The sequence below is a fragment of the Pristis pectinata genome, chromosome 10 (assembly GCF_009764475.1).
Source record: "Pristis pectinata isolate sPriPec2 chromosome 10, sPriPec2.1.pri, whole genome shotgun sequence".
Taxonomy (NCBI): domain Eukaryota; kingdom Metazoa; phylum Chordata; class Chondrichthyes; order Rhinopristiformes; family Pristidae; genus Pristis; species Pristis pectinata.
Window position 1 is genome coordinate 2,154,675 of NC_067414.1, and position 16,088 is coordinate 2,170,762.

At 41.1% G+C, this 16,088-nt stretch overlaps 2 protein-coding genes across 4 annotated transcripts in view; one reads left to right on the forward strand and one right to left on the reverse strand.

Annotated features, from left to right (window-relative positions):
- The window catches only part of angpt2a (angiopoietin 2a), a 100,159-nt gene extending 98,844 nt beyond the window's left edge, over window positions 1–1,315 (forward strand). Inside the window, exon 9 of the mRNA XM_052025079.1 lies at window positions 711–1,315. Coding sequence (XP_051881039.1) covers window positions 711–871 — 161 coding nt within the window. The 3' untranslated portion in view covers window positions 872–1,315. The remainder of the gene's footprint in view (window positions 1–710) is intronic.
- mcph1 (microcephalin 1) overlaps window positions 1–16,088 on the reverse strand; it is a 285,601-nt gene that overhangs the window by 191,961 nt on the left and 77,552 nt on the right. For all 3 annotated transcript variants that reach the window (XM_052025076.1, XM_052025078.1, XM_052025077.1), the window contains 2 exons: window positions 12,687–12,849; window positions 8,737–8,814 (listed from right to left, as the gene is read on the reverse strand). In XM_052025076.1, the coding sequence (XP_051881036.1) occupies window positions 8,737–8,814; window positions 12,687–12,849 (241 nt within the window). The remainder of the gene's footprint in view (window positions 1–8,736; window positions 8,815–12,686; window positions 12,850–16,088) is intronic.

A 16,088-nucleotide genomic window follows, 5' to 3' on the forward strand; every position in this document is an offset into this window, starting at 1 on the left:
ACCAAAGGAGTAGAGAAGATGTGGATTTTTTGAACAAATACTTAATTTTAAAATTGAAGAATTGTTGGAAGAGGAGTCAACATCAGTGACTGAATTCAGTGGTGGCAGTGAAGAGGATATTTTGTGTCACTGCATGAGCTGGGTATGATATTGATTTGTATCTTTGGCTCTTACCCGTCAATAAAAAAAAATTCAATTGACAACCCTATCAAATGTTATAAAACTAGGACCTGGCCACCTTCTACTGATGGTCCTGAGCATCTGAAAGCTGTGCTTATTTAACTAAGACTATACAAACCATAAGACTGATGTGTCTCCGAATCACAGTATTAACTCGGTTACTTGATGAGTGACTTAATACAACTGGAGATAGATTCGCGTGGTTGCAGATTGCATTCTATCCAAGATCAGCTGGGGAGATAATCTCTGCTGATCATCATTCTGCAAGCAGCCAATAACTTTTACTTGGGTTTTAGTAGTCTACTACAAATGTGACTTGTGTTCTGAAAGGGAATAAAATACGTTTGTATCTTCAAAAAGCGTGGGTTGAAGGAAACCTATCCAGCTCATTTGTAAAATGTGATGCCTTTAAAATTCAGTGTTCATTAGTAATCAGCAGGGCAGATTTAACTTGAGTCCCACACAATAAAATACCAACTGCAGCTTTGGTCATCTATCTCACTTGATGTTTGTCTCTCTTCGCCTTGCAGGATGGTGGTTTGATGCGTGTGGTCCATCCAACCTGAATGGATTATACTACTCAGCAGGGCAGAACACAAATCGATTCAATGGAATCAAATGGTACTACTGGAAAGGGTCAGGATATTCTCTGAAGGCTACTACTATGATGATCAGACCTGCTAACTTCTAATTATGGATTTCTATGGATAGATTGTTTTTGTCAGACCAAATGATGTACAAAGACATTTTTGTAGCAAATCTGTAAAGGCACAATTACAAGCATGTTTAAAATGTTGATTAATATGTACACCACACATTAATGTTTTAACTTGCTATTTGGAAATGAAGAAGTCAGGAGCTAATGAACAGATACAGACAAAACTGCTTGTAAATCGCATTCCATCTAGTTTTGTAGTTAATTCTATTTTAAGAGGCAGCTTCTTGAATAAAACTCAACACTGGGAATAATAAGAAGTCCAATGTAGCTGACTCTCTTGAAGAGAAAGTTGTTTTCCAACCTCCCCCCCAGCCCCCAGCACCCCTCACAAACTTCCCTGAATAGAATCTCTAAGACAAATGTTGTACATCTCAGCTGGTATGTTAATAAGTAATAAATACTAAGCAGTTCCCCTTGACACCGATTTCAAGAGAATTTGTTCTTCTGTGAACTAATATACAAGTCAAAATAACTGGAACTATGAAAATCATAAATATTATTTTTAAAAAAATCATGCTCGAGTTTAAAACTTCAGTTATTTCAAAATATTATTAGCCATCAATAAACCTTTTCTGACCTTGAAACAAATTTTCCTTACAGGTCATATAATATCAAAGGATACTGCATCTTGAGTTTTTTTTTGTAAATATACTAAAACCTCATCAAAATGCCATTGTAAAATTAAACTGGTCTAATTGGCTGTAATATTATGTACAACTTCTGCCATTATGAATACTGGGCTGAATGTCAGACTACCCGTTATGGGGGATACTTTTTTTGTTCACAAGATTTCAATTCACTGTTACAATTTAGCCTCATTGCCTCGAAGGAAAAAGTCTCATGTCTTTGGATTAACCAGTTAAGATGACAGTGCAATGTTTCTAACACATTATACCAAATACTTAATTCCTCAATTGGAGGAGGCATCGGAGATGAACGTATTTTAAGAAATAGTCACACATCTAAGCAGCATGAGGTTAGAGATAGATCTCAGGTCAGGCAGCATCTGTGGAAAGACAAACTATCACCATTTCATGTCGAAGGCCCTTCATCAGAATGGGGAAAAGGGATAAAAAATTGGTATTCAGTTGCAGAGAAGATGGAAGTAGATGGACTGGACGAGGGAACTCTCTCTGATAGGGTGAGGCAAGGATTGCTGGGGGCAAAAATTGTAGAGGGCATGTGGTTAATGGAGGAAGTTAACAGGAAAAAAATTGTAACAAGAATTGTAAGATGTGTAAATTGGTTTATTGTCACCTGTACTGAGGTACATTGAAAACATTTGTTTTGCATGCTGTCCATACAAGTCATTTCATTACAACAGTGCACTGAGGTAGTACAACGGAAAGACAATAACAGAATGCAGAATGAAGTGTTACAGTTGCAGAGAAAGTGCAGTGCAGGTAGACAATAAGGTGCAAGGCCATGATGAGGTAGATTGTGAGGTCAAATGTTTATCTTATCGTACTAGGGAACCGTTCAATAGTCTTATAACAGTGGGATAGAAGCTGTCCTTGAGCCTGGTGGTACGTGCTTTCAGGCTTTTATGTCTTCTGCTCGATAGGAGACGGGAGAAGAGAGAATGTCCGGGGTGGGTGGGGTCTTTGGTGTTGTTGGCTGCTTTACCGAGGCAATGAGAAATGTAGACAGGGTCCATAGAGGGGAGGCTGGTTTCCGTGATGTGCTGGACTGTGTCCACAATTCAGTGAGAGGAAAAGCCAAGTAATGTGAAAAGGTGTGATAGGTTGAATTTTAGGACATGCCTAAGAGCTCAGGCTGTGCTAACGGAGAGAGGAAAATTGAACCAATACCACAAATGAATGACTTGCAGCAGAAATGGCCAGTTCTGATACAGAGAAAGCAAGTTACTGGAAGTTGTGGAATTTGAGAGTCCAGAAGGCTGTAACTTGTCCAGAGGAGATGTTGTTCCTTAAGCTGACATTGGGCATCACTAGAATAGTGCAGGAGGCCACAGATAAAAGGTCAGAGTGGATGGAGTAGCGGGCAGCCAGGACTTGAATTGCCTGAGCAGATGGAACATAGATCAGAGACCATGCCATGAACACCAAATACAGTACACCAGATGCAAGAAATGCAAGTGAATCAGTACTGCATTTGGAACAACTGGTCAGCTCCCTGGGTAATGGGAAGCGGAAGGTAAAAAGGACTGGTGTGGCATTTCCAGGAGTAGCATGGAAAAGGGCCATAGGGAAGAGGTTGGTGGCAACAGAAGAGTGGATCAAGCAGTCATGAAGGGAATGATGCTGAAAGGAGAAGATATCTTGGTGGTGGAATATTGAAACTGGCAGAATAAGGATGATTCGTTGAACGTAGAGGTGGTAAGGTGGAAGGTGAGGGCCAGGGTATCTCTGTCCAGGAAAGAGGTGAGAGCAGAAGTGCAGAAATTGATGAGATGTGGTCAAAGGCTCTGTCCACTATGGGAAAGGGAATCCACGTTCAGGGAGGAGGAAGGGGACATCTCAGAGGCACCTCTGAAAACCCTTATTATCGGAGCAAATATGACAGATGTATGGGGACACTGCACCTTCTGGACTCGATATCAAAGTCTACAACTTCTGTATCAGAACTGGCCATTTCTGCTGCAAGTCATCCATCTGGGATAGTAGCTCAGTTTTTTCTCTCCTTTAGCATGGCAAGACCTGCTGGGCACTTTGCACCTTTTCACACTCCTTTGTCTGTGTTCTCTCTCTCCACCCTTGTCTCAGCTCATTCTGGTTCTTTCTCCCCTAACCGCCCTCACAAACCCACTGACCACATGATTTCCACATCGCCCTGCAGCAGCCCCAGCCCCAGCCCAGAGATATTCCTTTGGTCCCTCCCTACCTCTGCAACTCATTTGTTTTCACCCTTTACCCAGATCTCATGGAGGGTCTTTCAACTAAAATATTTCTTTCTCCTTCCACAGCTGCTGCTTAACATGCTGAGTGTTTCCAACATTCTGTATTTATTTCAGATTTTCAGTTCATCTGCATTTTTATTTTAATTTTGGTAGTTATGAGGACCAGCTTTGTACTTGAAACTGAATTTCAATCGTGAAACTTTATTCCTTATTCATTCAACTTTCATACTCAATTTAGGTTCTCAAAAAGAACATATAGAGATTAAAGGTAGATACAGCGAATAAAGGTAGATAATAAGTACGAGAGGACATGGCTCATAAGTACGAGAGGACATGGCTCATAAGTACGAGAGGACATGGCTTTAGGGTGAAAGGGGAAAGGTTTAGAGGGAACATTAGAGGGAACTTCTTCACTCAAAGAGTGGTGGGAATGTGGAATGGGCTGCCATCTGATGTGGTAAATGTGGGCTCGCTCTTAACTTTTAAGAGTAAATTGGATAGATACATGGACGAGAGAGGTCTGGAGGGGTATGGGCTGGGGGCAGGTAAATGGGACTAGCAGAATAATGTTTTGGCCCAGACTAGAAGGGCCAAATGGCCTGTTTTTCTGTGCTGTAGTTTTCTATGGTTGTTGTAAAATTTAATATCAGCTTGCAAGAGGGCAAGTTCATCATTTTCAATTGCCAGGTCTAAATAATGATCCTAGACAAAAACAAGTTACACCAGCTACCTCCTCTTCATTTGGCCTTGAAGAAATCTCCAAACTAAACACTCTTCTTGGTTTGATAATCAACCCAGGAGATGCACTTAATACTGGTTTTGGTCTGAGAGAAGCAAAGTTGACAGAGAGTAATGGTGGAGGGTTGTTTTTGTGATTGAAATAGTGTGACCAGTGGTGATGAGATTAGTTTATTGTCATATACACCAGGGTGCAATGAAATTTCTTGTCTGCTTAAAGAGTAAACAGTGTATTTTGTATTTTGTGCTCTATTGTAATGTCAAAGCAAGAACTGCAAAGCTAAGTTTGAATTAAATTTATCCCTAGTTAGTTGATGTGCCAACATCAGGAGATTTCTTCAAGGCCAAATGAAGAGGAAGTAGCTGGTGTAACTTGTTTTTGTCTAGGATCATTATTTAGATCTGGCAATTGAAAATGATGAATGTGATAATAATAAATACAACAGTAAATACCAGAACGGTGCAGAGGTTGTAGTGCGGTCTGAGGTAGTGCAAAAAGAAATGCGAGAGTGACAATAACTGAATAACAGAAAGGGGGAGAGTTCAGAGTCCGGGAATATGGTAGCACCGCCGGGAAGGGGATGTGAGGGAGGTGACTGGTTCAGGAGTCTGACAGCAGTGGGGAAGAAGCTGTTCCTGAGTCTGGATGTCGGGGCTTTCAAACTCCTGTATCTTCCTCAGAGATTGATGCTGGGGGCTTTACAGTTTGTTATGTATATTAACAATTTGGATGTGGATACAAGAAGCATGATTAATGTTATTGTAAGCGAGGAGGGTGGCCTTTGGCTACAGAATGATATTGATGAGTTAGCAAAATTAACAAAGAAATACCAGATGTAATTTAATTCTGATCAGTGTGGGGTGATGCACTTTGGGAGGTCTAATAAGGCTAGGATGTAGACAATAAATGGTGGAGTCCCAAGGAACATTGGAGAGAGGTACCTTGGTGTGCAAGTCCAAAAGCATCCCTGAAGGTGGAAGGATAGTTGCTTTTATTAGCCAGGATGTTACATGTAAAAGTGTACAGAGGAGGTTCACCAAGATGTTGCCTGAGCTGGAGCATTTCAGTTCTGAGGACTGAGTGGGCTTGTTTTCCCTGGAGGAGAGGAGGCTGAGAGGGGATCTGACTGGGGTGTACAGAGTTATGAGGGGCATAGATAAGGTAGACAGTAAGAAACTTTCTGCCATTGCAGAAATGTCTACAACCAGATGGCATCAGTTTAAGGTAAGAGGTTAAGTTTAGAGGGGATCTGAGGAAGAGTGTGGATAGAACATATAACACCTTACTTGAGGAGGTGGCAGCGGCAGAGATTCCCACAAAATTTCTAGGTATGCATCAGTTGAATTGCCAAGGCATTAAGGCTCTGGGCCAAGTGCTGGTGAATGGGATGAGTATAGAAGGATACTCAGGGGTCAGCATGAAGACAGTGGGCTGCAGGACCTGTTTCTGTGCTGGATGACTCCAAACACTCCTGGTTCTACCTGAATAATTAAGGGTTGTGTTAACACTTTTTCCATACAAAGAAAAATTATTTTTTAAAGATGACTTACAAGAGCGTTCATCTGCTTTATTAGACATGATTTTTAGTTTAATAGCAATCAAGCAAGCAACCACCAAAATCTCATGTCCTTCAGTGACATTACTTTTTTTTAAAATGTCAAAACTCTCATAAAGTACTTAATGCAACTATTCAAATTAGAGTACTTCACCAAAGGTCATGATGCACTGCTGACAGAATCACACAGCATATTACAGGCCCTTTAGCTCAACCCTTCCACGACAAGCACTCATCCATACTAATTCCATTTACCAGCACTTGATGCATAACCTTCTATGCCTCAGTGTTGACCTATAAACTTCTCAAATGTTGTTGGAGTCTCTGCCTCACCACCCTCTCAGGCACAGCACTCCAAAACCCAACCATCCTCTGGGTGAAAAAATATTCTTTATATCCCCTCTAACCTTCTTATTCCTTAAGCTTATGATCTCTGGATACAGACACCTCTGCTGTGCGGAAATGTTTCCCACCGTCTACCCTCTCTGTGGCCGCCAGAATTTTGTATACTTCTATGAGGTACCCCTTAGCCTTGTCCACTGAGGAAAACAAACCCCACTTATCCAGTCTCCTCATTACAGAGATATTCAACCCCAGGCAACATCCTGATGAATCTCCTCTGCATCCTCTCCAGTTCAACAACATCCTTCCTATAGTGTGGTGACCAGAACTGCATACAACATTCCAGCACTGTGCCATCAAGTCTAGCATCCTGTACGCCTTCTTTACCACTCTATCTACCTGTGCTGTCTGAGGTTAGCAATACATCTCCTGGAAAAGAAATGGGAAGCCTATGAGTGAAGATTTACAAGTTCTTGACAATGGGATAATGAACTGACGTTTCATTTTATTTTCATCAAAACTACTCACCAGCGACTGCAGGGTGCATTTAATTGTGAAGTACGTTATCCACTTACGTCAACACTGTCTACACCTCGACTATGAGGTGAATCAAACAGCATAACCAAGCCAAGGAAAAGTCCTCGAAGACTCATTTTGGCATCACTTGCATCTCTAAATCAAAATTTCTTGGCTCAAACGCAAATCTACAATGAGCGTGGAAACTATGATGACAACTAAATGTAGAACGGAGGATCTGCAGCATTGTTAGAGGAGGTGCCTTTGAGGTGGTGAAGTAATTTCTTGGTGTCCTAGCCAACACTCATCCTCAAATACTATGAAACAAACACATCAACTGGATTTCCAGTTTATTAGCTTTTTCTGTGCAGTATTTAGCTGCGTGCATGTAAACTTCCTGAAAAATCAACTAACTGCACATTAAGCAATTGATGCCTGCAAACTTAAGGCATAACACAAACATGCATTTTTGTTTAAAGCAAAGACTGGCTTTTTTTCTTTCAACTCTTTTCATAAATCTTAAGACACCCAAAACACTTAACGACAGTTTTTTTGAATAGTTACTAATAGAACACCGGAGAGATAGTCACAAACTCCCATAAAAAGCAAAACAATATTGACCAGATGGCATTCCTTATTTTTGGAGCGGGTCCCTCAGCACAAACTTCCTTCAGGAAACAGACTCCAATTGTAAACAATCAGAATAAGACTTGCCCGCAGAATTGGGGTTTGGCAGCCAGCTATGGTCATCAGCTGCCAAGTCTGTTTATCCATGTCTCTGACATATAAAAAACAATTAAAAATTACACATGATTAAAAACATTAAATGCATTTAAATTAACTGGTCTAAAAACAACTCACTATATTTATCTTCCTCCCTGCCAATTGTTCCTCAAACAAATGATTGCCAGATATGACTTGGCATGGCAACAGCAGACAGATTTGCCAGTGCAGGTGGAATTGCCACAGTATTTATGTGGTTCATCCAGTTAAGACCTCAGTCAATGGTGATCTCCAGGATGGCGAAGGTAGGGACTTATCAATGGCAGTACCGCAGAACATCAAGAGATTCAAACTGCCAAGACACACTCATGGAGCCACTGTAGTACAATGAAAGTGCTTGCACAAGAACTAGTAATGAGGACAGACTTTCTTTATCATTCCAAAGACAATGAGAAGATTTGCTACCGACAGGAGAAACAGAATTAATGCTAGAGTGTCCTACTATGGTGAAATATAAACAGAAGAATTAAGGGATAATTGTCTTTAAAGGGAATCTCTCATGTAATCTTCCCCAGTGCCATTTCCTCACTGCATGTATATTTTGAACAAATTAAGAATTATCCTTAGCCCACCAAATATAATATGGAAATATTGGAACTGATGGTAAACTTCTCCACCAGAAAGAACATCAGTACTGCTCCGCGAATCTTTCACATGATACCATGTGTTTCTTTCCCGAACGTTTAAAGAATTCACCTCCAAGTCCAGAGAAGTACAAAGTGTACAAGGTCCATGCTAACAAATTACTGTATTCTCATTATCCCAACTAGACTGCTGAATTGATGGTAGATTTCAATGTTGTGATTAATTGCAGACTATAATCACCAACAAAAGATTTAAGCATACAAACAATTCCAATAAGAAGAAAAGCTGCCTTTGACAAAAGCACAGAGTAAAGGCCATTTTAAGCATCTGCAAACAATTGCTTGAGAGATTGCTCATTTCATCACACCCATTAAACTCTGCTAATCTCCCACAATTATAGTGCAGAAACTGCAGAAAAAGTATGAACAAAAGGCTGTCAACAATAATAACTGACTTACAGTAGCTGCAGGAAACTGGGCCGATAATTCAAATGGTTCTTCAGGAGCCCAACATCCCTTCTCCAATGACCAAAGAATCTAGTAAATACCAGAAAAAAAAATTGTCAAAAATGTTACTACGAATAGAACTAATTGAAGTTATGATAGAGTGCTACCATAAGAACATCAGCTTCATCGAAAAGCTAACAAAAAACTGATGTTGCTGGAAGGAGGAAAGATCATTAACCTGAAACATGAACTCTTTCTCCTTCCACAAATGCAGCCTGACCAGAGTATATCCAGCTGGTTTTTATTTATGAACTTCAGTTTCTAACAGTCAGTGATAAATGTAGCAGTTAGTGTAACGCTATTACAGCACCAGTGGCCCAGGTTTAATTCCCGTCGCTGTCTGTAAGGAGTTTGTACGTTCTCCCCATGTCTGTGTGGGTTTCCTCTGGGTGCTCCAGTTTCCTCCCACATTCTAAAGATGTATGGATTAGGAAGTTGTGGGTGTGCTACGTTGGCGCCGGAAGCGTGGCGACACTTGCGGGCTGCCCCCAGAACACTCTACGCAAAAGATGTATTTCACTGTGTGTTTCGATGTACATGTGCCTAATAAAGATATCTCTCTAACACATGAAAGGATGCATATTTTGCCCCATCATAATTCAGCTGTAAAGTTATTTGAGTGCCCCCCCTAGCCCCCCGTTATCTGCCCATCATCCAGACCCCCATCCACCTGGGTTTCTCTTCCCTTGGTGTACCTTTCCAATCCAGTCCCCCATAAAGTTCCACCTGCCCATCACTCCCCTCCACTTCACCTGGTTCCACCCATCATCTTCCAGCCCATCTCATCCCTCTCCTCCTTATACTGACCGTCTCCCTTCTACGCTCTCTGTCCCGATGGAGGGCCTCGGCCTGAAATGTTGACCGTCCCTTTGTCTCCACAAATGCTGTCTGACCCACTGAGTTCCTCCAGCAGATTAATTTTTTTCAAGAGATTATGAATAACAGGTCTCAGCTGATGTATTCCCTGCAGAGCTTCATTAAGAGCTCCTCTTCCAGAAGCTTGCCATAGAGAATTAAAAACTTAAATATGACAACCCTGCCAAACTGCAGACACCTTCAGGTGCCCTGCTGCAACCAATTCTAACCTTAACTTAATTTTGAAACTGTTGCCCTCTAATGGCACTGATTTATTTCAAACAACTGCAACGTTAACATCTTAAGTGAAGACTTACATTACATTGTAAGTCAAGTTAATTCTGTAAACTGATTATTTATTCAACTTTGAGACCCAATTCAACTTAAAATACACCCAAGCTACACCCTGTCATTTTTTTTTTAAAAAACACTGCATAAAAGGGTTATCCATCCAAGGAGTAGACAACAGTAGCCGTCCACAGGGTGTTTGTCAGTGGACCGGACAACGTGAAGGGGTGCAGGGGGACGAGCTCATGCACCAAGTAGAGTGAAGCATGAACAGGCTGAGAAGACAGAGCGAAGGGAGAAGGAATCACAACTCCTTAAGATAGCTATAGATGAGGATAAGTGTGGACCTTGCAGGAGAGTATTACATTGGAGCAGGGCAAATTACGAGAGGATTAGGCAGGAACTAGGGGGAGTTAATTGGAAACAGCTGTTTCTGGGCAAGTCCACATCTGACATGTGGAGGGTGTTTAAAGACCACAGAGTACAGGACAGGGACGTTCCAGTGAGAAGGACAGACAAGAGTGGCAGTGTAAGGGAACCTTGGATGACGAGAGACGTGGTGAGTTTAGTCAAGGAGAAAAAGGAAAAGTACGTAAAGCTCAGGAAGCTGGGATCAAACGGAGCACTTGAAGATTATAAAGAAGCCAGAAAGGAACTTGAGAGGGAATTGGGAAAACCAGGAGGGGCTATGAAAAGTCCTTGGCAAGTGATTAAAGAGAATCCCAAGGCATTCTATACATATGTCAAGAGCAAGAGGATAACTAGGGAGAAGGTAGGAACATGTGCTTGAAAGCAGAGGATGCAGGCGAGGTCATTAATGAGTACTTTGCATCAGTATTTCCCAAGGAGAAGGATGTGGAGGACAGGGAGATCAGTGTGGAGCATGCAATATGCTGGGGCATTTCGAGATAAGGGAGGAGGTAGTGTTGGGTCTCTTAAAGAGCATTAAGGTGGATAAGTCCCCAGCACTTAATGGGATATACCCCAGGTTATTGAGGGAGGCAAGAGACGAGATTGCTGGGGCGTTGACCAAGATCTTTGTGTCCTGTCTCGCCATAGGCAAGGTCCCGGAGGACTGGTCAGTAGCTAATGTTGTTCCATTATTCAAGAAGGGAAACAGGGATAATCCTGGTAGGGACCGGTGAGTCTCACGTCAGTGGTAGGGAAGTTTTTGGAGAGGATGCTTAGGGATAGGATTTATGAGCATTTGGAAAACCATAGCCTAATTAGGGACACTCAGCATGGCTTTGTGCAGGACAAGTTGTGCCTCACTAACTTGATTGAGTTTTTTTGACAAGGTGACGAGGGTGATTGATGAAGGTAGAGCTGTGGATGTCGTCTACATGGATTTAGTAAGGTGTTTGATAGGGTCCCTCATGGGAGGATCACCCAGAAGATTAAGATGCATGGGATCCACGGTGAATTGGCCATTTGGATTCAGAAATGGCTTGCCCATAGAAGACAGAGGGTAGTGGTCGATGGGACTAGTGGTATTTCTCAGGGATCCGTACTGGGACCTCTGCTGTTTGTGATGTAACATTGCGGGTAAATAGGATTAATATAGTTAGGTTTGAAGGCAGCATGGACGCGGCAGGCCAGAGGGCCTGCTTCTGTGCTGTGTGATGCTACGACTGTGATTCTAAACATTTACCCTCAAGTAATACCTTCCACGATCTCAGAGCTTCCCAAACAGCCAATAATTACCTTTGAATTCCAGTCAATGTTGCAATAGACAAAAATTATCTTTCATTTCCTTTCAATTGTGAAAATGAAAAAACGTTTAATATTTAAACTTCTATGCTTCAGCAGGTGTTCTAGAGGTAACATGAATTTAAAAAATGGCTTAATAAGGAAAATGCAATTATTCAAACCAAGAAATCATCAGGTTGGGAAGTGGAAGTGGGACATCTCAGGAACACAATAAATCATTAACAGGTAATGGAACAATTAGGGAAATCTAATAAAGTATATGGATCCAACAGCAATCACGGCATTGTTAATTAATAGAATAATTAGGAATCCATGCCATGTGGCAGAGGGGAAGGGAGCCTCCAATGTCTGAATTGTAAGAAAATAAAAATATAATTTAAACAAACTTTGCAACTTAACAACAAAAATGTTAGAAAATCTCAGGTCAGAAAGCATTTTGAAGAATATTTAATGTTTTAGGTTATTGATTTTTCTTCAGAATTATGAAAAGATAAAGATGAAGGAGGCAAGACTTTGAACAGTTCTCTTGAAAGACTAATAACCCGAAACACGACTGTCCTGCTCCACACGAGTTCTGCCTAACTTTAGTATTTCCAGCAGTTTCTCTTTCTTCAGACTGCAGTGTTTTTTTTATTTTAGTATTCAGTAGTTCAGAGGAGGTAAAAGGACACAGAACATCAAGTAGCTACATAAAAAAAGTGGGAGGGAATTGATACTTTGGGGAAAACAACTAATTGAAGATAAATATCTTTAGGGTGAATATCAAGGCCATTGAGAGTGATGAACACTGGAAATGTGCATTAGCACATTAAGATTATAATATTTACATAGTGAACTAATAGTCTGTGTTGAGAAAGTACACACTACAAGTATGAACTTCCAAGAAGAAACTAGATCATCATCAAGATGACCTTAGTATTTGTTGGCAAAAAGTAAAGGGACAGAGATACCAATTTCGAATAGTTTTTCCTTAGTCACTTATTTTGTCCTTTCTGTGTGGATGGACTCAAGAGAACTTTACAAATGATTATTCTGTAACATTGACCTACCCAGTCAAAGGACAAGATCCAGCAGCCTCGGGCAATTCCAAACAAAACATTCAATGTGCGTCGGTGGCGTCCTGCTATGACGTGAGTTGTTGTTTCACATACACTGTCTGAGAACAGAAAGCCACCTAGCTGCTTCACTATTTGAATTACAATGGTCTGATTCCTGTTAAGGTAACACACAAAACAAGTTCAATAATACTTTCTCAAAGTTATGCCATAAAATGTTAAGAACAGTTTTCACAGCCCAATAGGAGTTCAAGAACATAGTTATGCAAACAATCTCAATTTTTACAAAATGTAGATTAAGCAAAAAGGCCAAAATTAAACTGTACAAATAGTTCTAATTGACCTTGTCTTGAATAATTGCATTTCATGTTTTAGAGACAGCAATATAATAGAGAAACGTACCATAAATTCTCACAAGTGCACACGGGTTCTGCGTGATTTGTTCTCTTAAAATCATAGATTTAATTGCCGTTAACAGGCAAGTTGTGTAATTGCTACCAGTGAATGAAGTTTGGTTACTGACTGTAATTTCATACCCGCACAACAAGAGAAACAAATGTGAAATTGCTGCTTTTTTTTAGTGCCTTTGACTTTGAAATGTTACGTCTGAAGTGTGCAGCACACTCATGAAATTATAAATATTCCCACAGAGGTGAATCAAAAATAATGCACTTGGCATGCAGATTTCGATTGTTCTTCTTCACAAATAATTAGGCACTGAAGCCAGATATGAGCCGCACGTTTTGTTTTATTTAGACTCTAGTTGCTTCCTTTGGACTTAACTGTTGTCATTGAAGAAGAGCATGGAAGGGAATAGTTGTGTAGAACAACATGGAAACAGACGTGTCCTGAGCACTTGGTTTTAATTGCTCATGGTGCATGAAGAATGGAAGAGTGGAACGGCTGGAGAAAGCAGACCTGAATGTTTTACTGATAATATGGCAGTGGTAACAAATGTGAAAAGCAATGGTGAAGTGGTAAAAGCAACCCGTCTCTGTGATGAATACAATATGCTCAGCAAAAGGGTTAAGCAAAACAAGTCAGCCTGAGTGCTTGGCTGGGAGTGGATACAATCAGCAGAGAGAGAATGAAGATTGTAACAGAGACTTAAAACAATGACACTGGCCTTTTCAATGAAATGTAGGAAATAATGACAGACACACCTGGGAGTTAAGCTTGCAGTCACCTTGATGACAAAATGCATGGATTCATGGCTATTTTAGCAGACACAAAATCAACAAAGACATTTTTGGAAGTCTGATGTATACTTCCAGAAAAAGCATTTAATGAAGTATTTACAAAATAAAGGTAACATGTCTGGGGATGGGAAGAAGGAATACAAGAAGTATTTTATCTTCATGTCTGATAGCACCATTACAGGATAATCAGTTGATGTGCCCAGACGGTGAGTTACAAGAGGAAAGTTAGATATCTGGTTGACTCATTAAGGAAGATGAGAGACAGAAGGAGACATTGGGCACTTTCTGTGCACAGAGTGCTGTTGTCAAAATGCTTAAATATGAAGTAGTAGGAGGACACCTAAAATGATCGAGTTATCATAGTAGTCTACAGCAGAGAACACAGGTTTGGAACATCTGTAGCACAAAACAGAATGCATTTAATGGATCAACATGCCCAGAAGGTTTCTGCTCCCAAGTTGCTGAAAAGGACCGAGGAGTTCCTGAAAGAAGGCAGGTAGATGTGCATTTCTGTGGCAATTTTAATATCTTCATGTCATCCTAGGCACTACAGTTAATAAACTGTTTTTGAAGTGTTCTAGCTGCTGTTATATGTGTAACATGACAGACAAGATGCGCATGGGTTCCACAAACAGCAGTGAGACAATGATCAGAGGGTGTACATTCATCATCTTAACCAAAGATAAATATCGGCTAACATGGTGGAGCAGCTCCCACAGCTTGTTTTGATATTATTGTGCCACAAGATCTTTTGGACTCACTTCAAAGGCCAGAGAGCTTGGGTGGAAGGCTCAGGGAAAACTAACATTGGTCTGGAAGATTTAAATACTGACCAGATATCTACAGTAATAAATTACGGAACATCACTTGAATGATTAAAAGGACAACATTTCTGGATTATTTTGTTTGCTGAAGAAAACATCTGATACACTGCAGGGAGAAGGATTTTGGAATTTTTGGTTTGCATTGGGTTTGAAAGGCATGGAGATGATTCGAGCCAAGACATTTGCATCTAGTGTCACATCATGCTCAATATTTGATGGACCAAATCAGGAATGTGGCTGAGAGGAAAGGACGTTGAATACTGTTTCCATAAAGAAATTAAATGCAACTTGCACTTCATTTGCATTGCACCTTTTACAGTCTCACTCATGTCTTGGAGTCAGAGTCATACAGCAGCTGACAAAAGATTCTGCAGATACTGGAATCTGGAGCAATACACAAAAAGTGCTGGAGGAACTCAGGAGGTCAGGCAGCATCCATGGAGGGAAATAAACAGTCATTGTTTCAGGCCAAGACCCTTCATCAGGACGTCAGGAAACAGGTCCTTGGGCTCACCAAACCTGCACTGACCATTGTGCACCCATTTAACTTAATCCCATTGTATTCTCCCTACATTCTCATCAACTCCCCCCAGATTCCACTGTTCACCTATACAATTGGGGCAATTTACAATAAATAGCCAATTAACCTACCAAGCTGCACATTTTTGGCGTGTGGCAGGAAACCGGAGCACCCAGAGGAAACCCATGGGGTCAGAGAGAAACTGCTAACTCCACATGGCCAACCCACACTGCTTTTCTGTACTGGAGCATCACATTATGTTTCCGTGCTACTTTTCTGGAGTGGGATTTGAACCTGTCATCTACTACTACTGACCAACTCAGCCACAGCATGAACATGCATTGCAAATCAAAACTTAATCAGTGGGAACAGGCAGATGATGACCTTGCACCTCTTGTTGTGACCTCGCACCTTATTGCACTGCACTTTCTCTGTAGTTGTGACACTTTACTCTGTACTGTTATTGTTTTTACCTGTACTACATCAATGCACTCTGTACTGACTCAATGTAACTGCACTGTGTAATGAATTGACCTGTACAATCGGTATGCAAGACAAGTTTTTCACTGTATCTCGGTACAAGTGACAATAATAAACCAATACCAATGTACACATTAAAACTGCAAAGCCATCTTTCACTTGTGCTGCAAATGAGACACCAGTTGTCATTCCCCGTCTCACCTGGATTCACTCATCACCTGCCCCCTTGTGCTCCTCCCCCTCCACCCACACTTTTATTCAGACTACTGCCCTCTTTCTCTCTGGTCCTGGTGATTCAGCCCGAATCATCGCCTGTCCGCTTCCCTCCATAGGTGCTGCCTGAGCTGCTGAGTTCCTCCAGCACTTTGTGTGT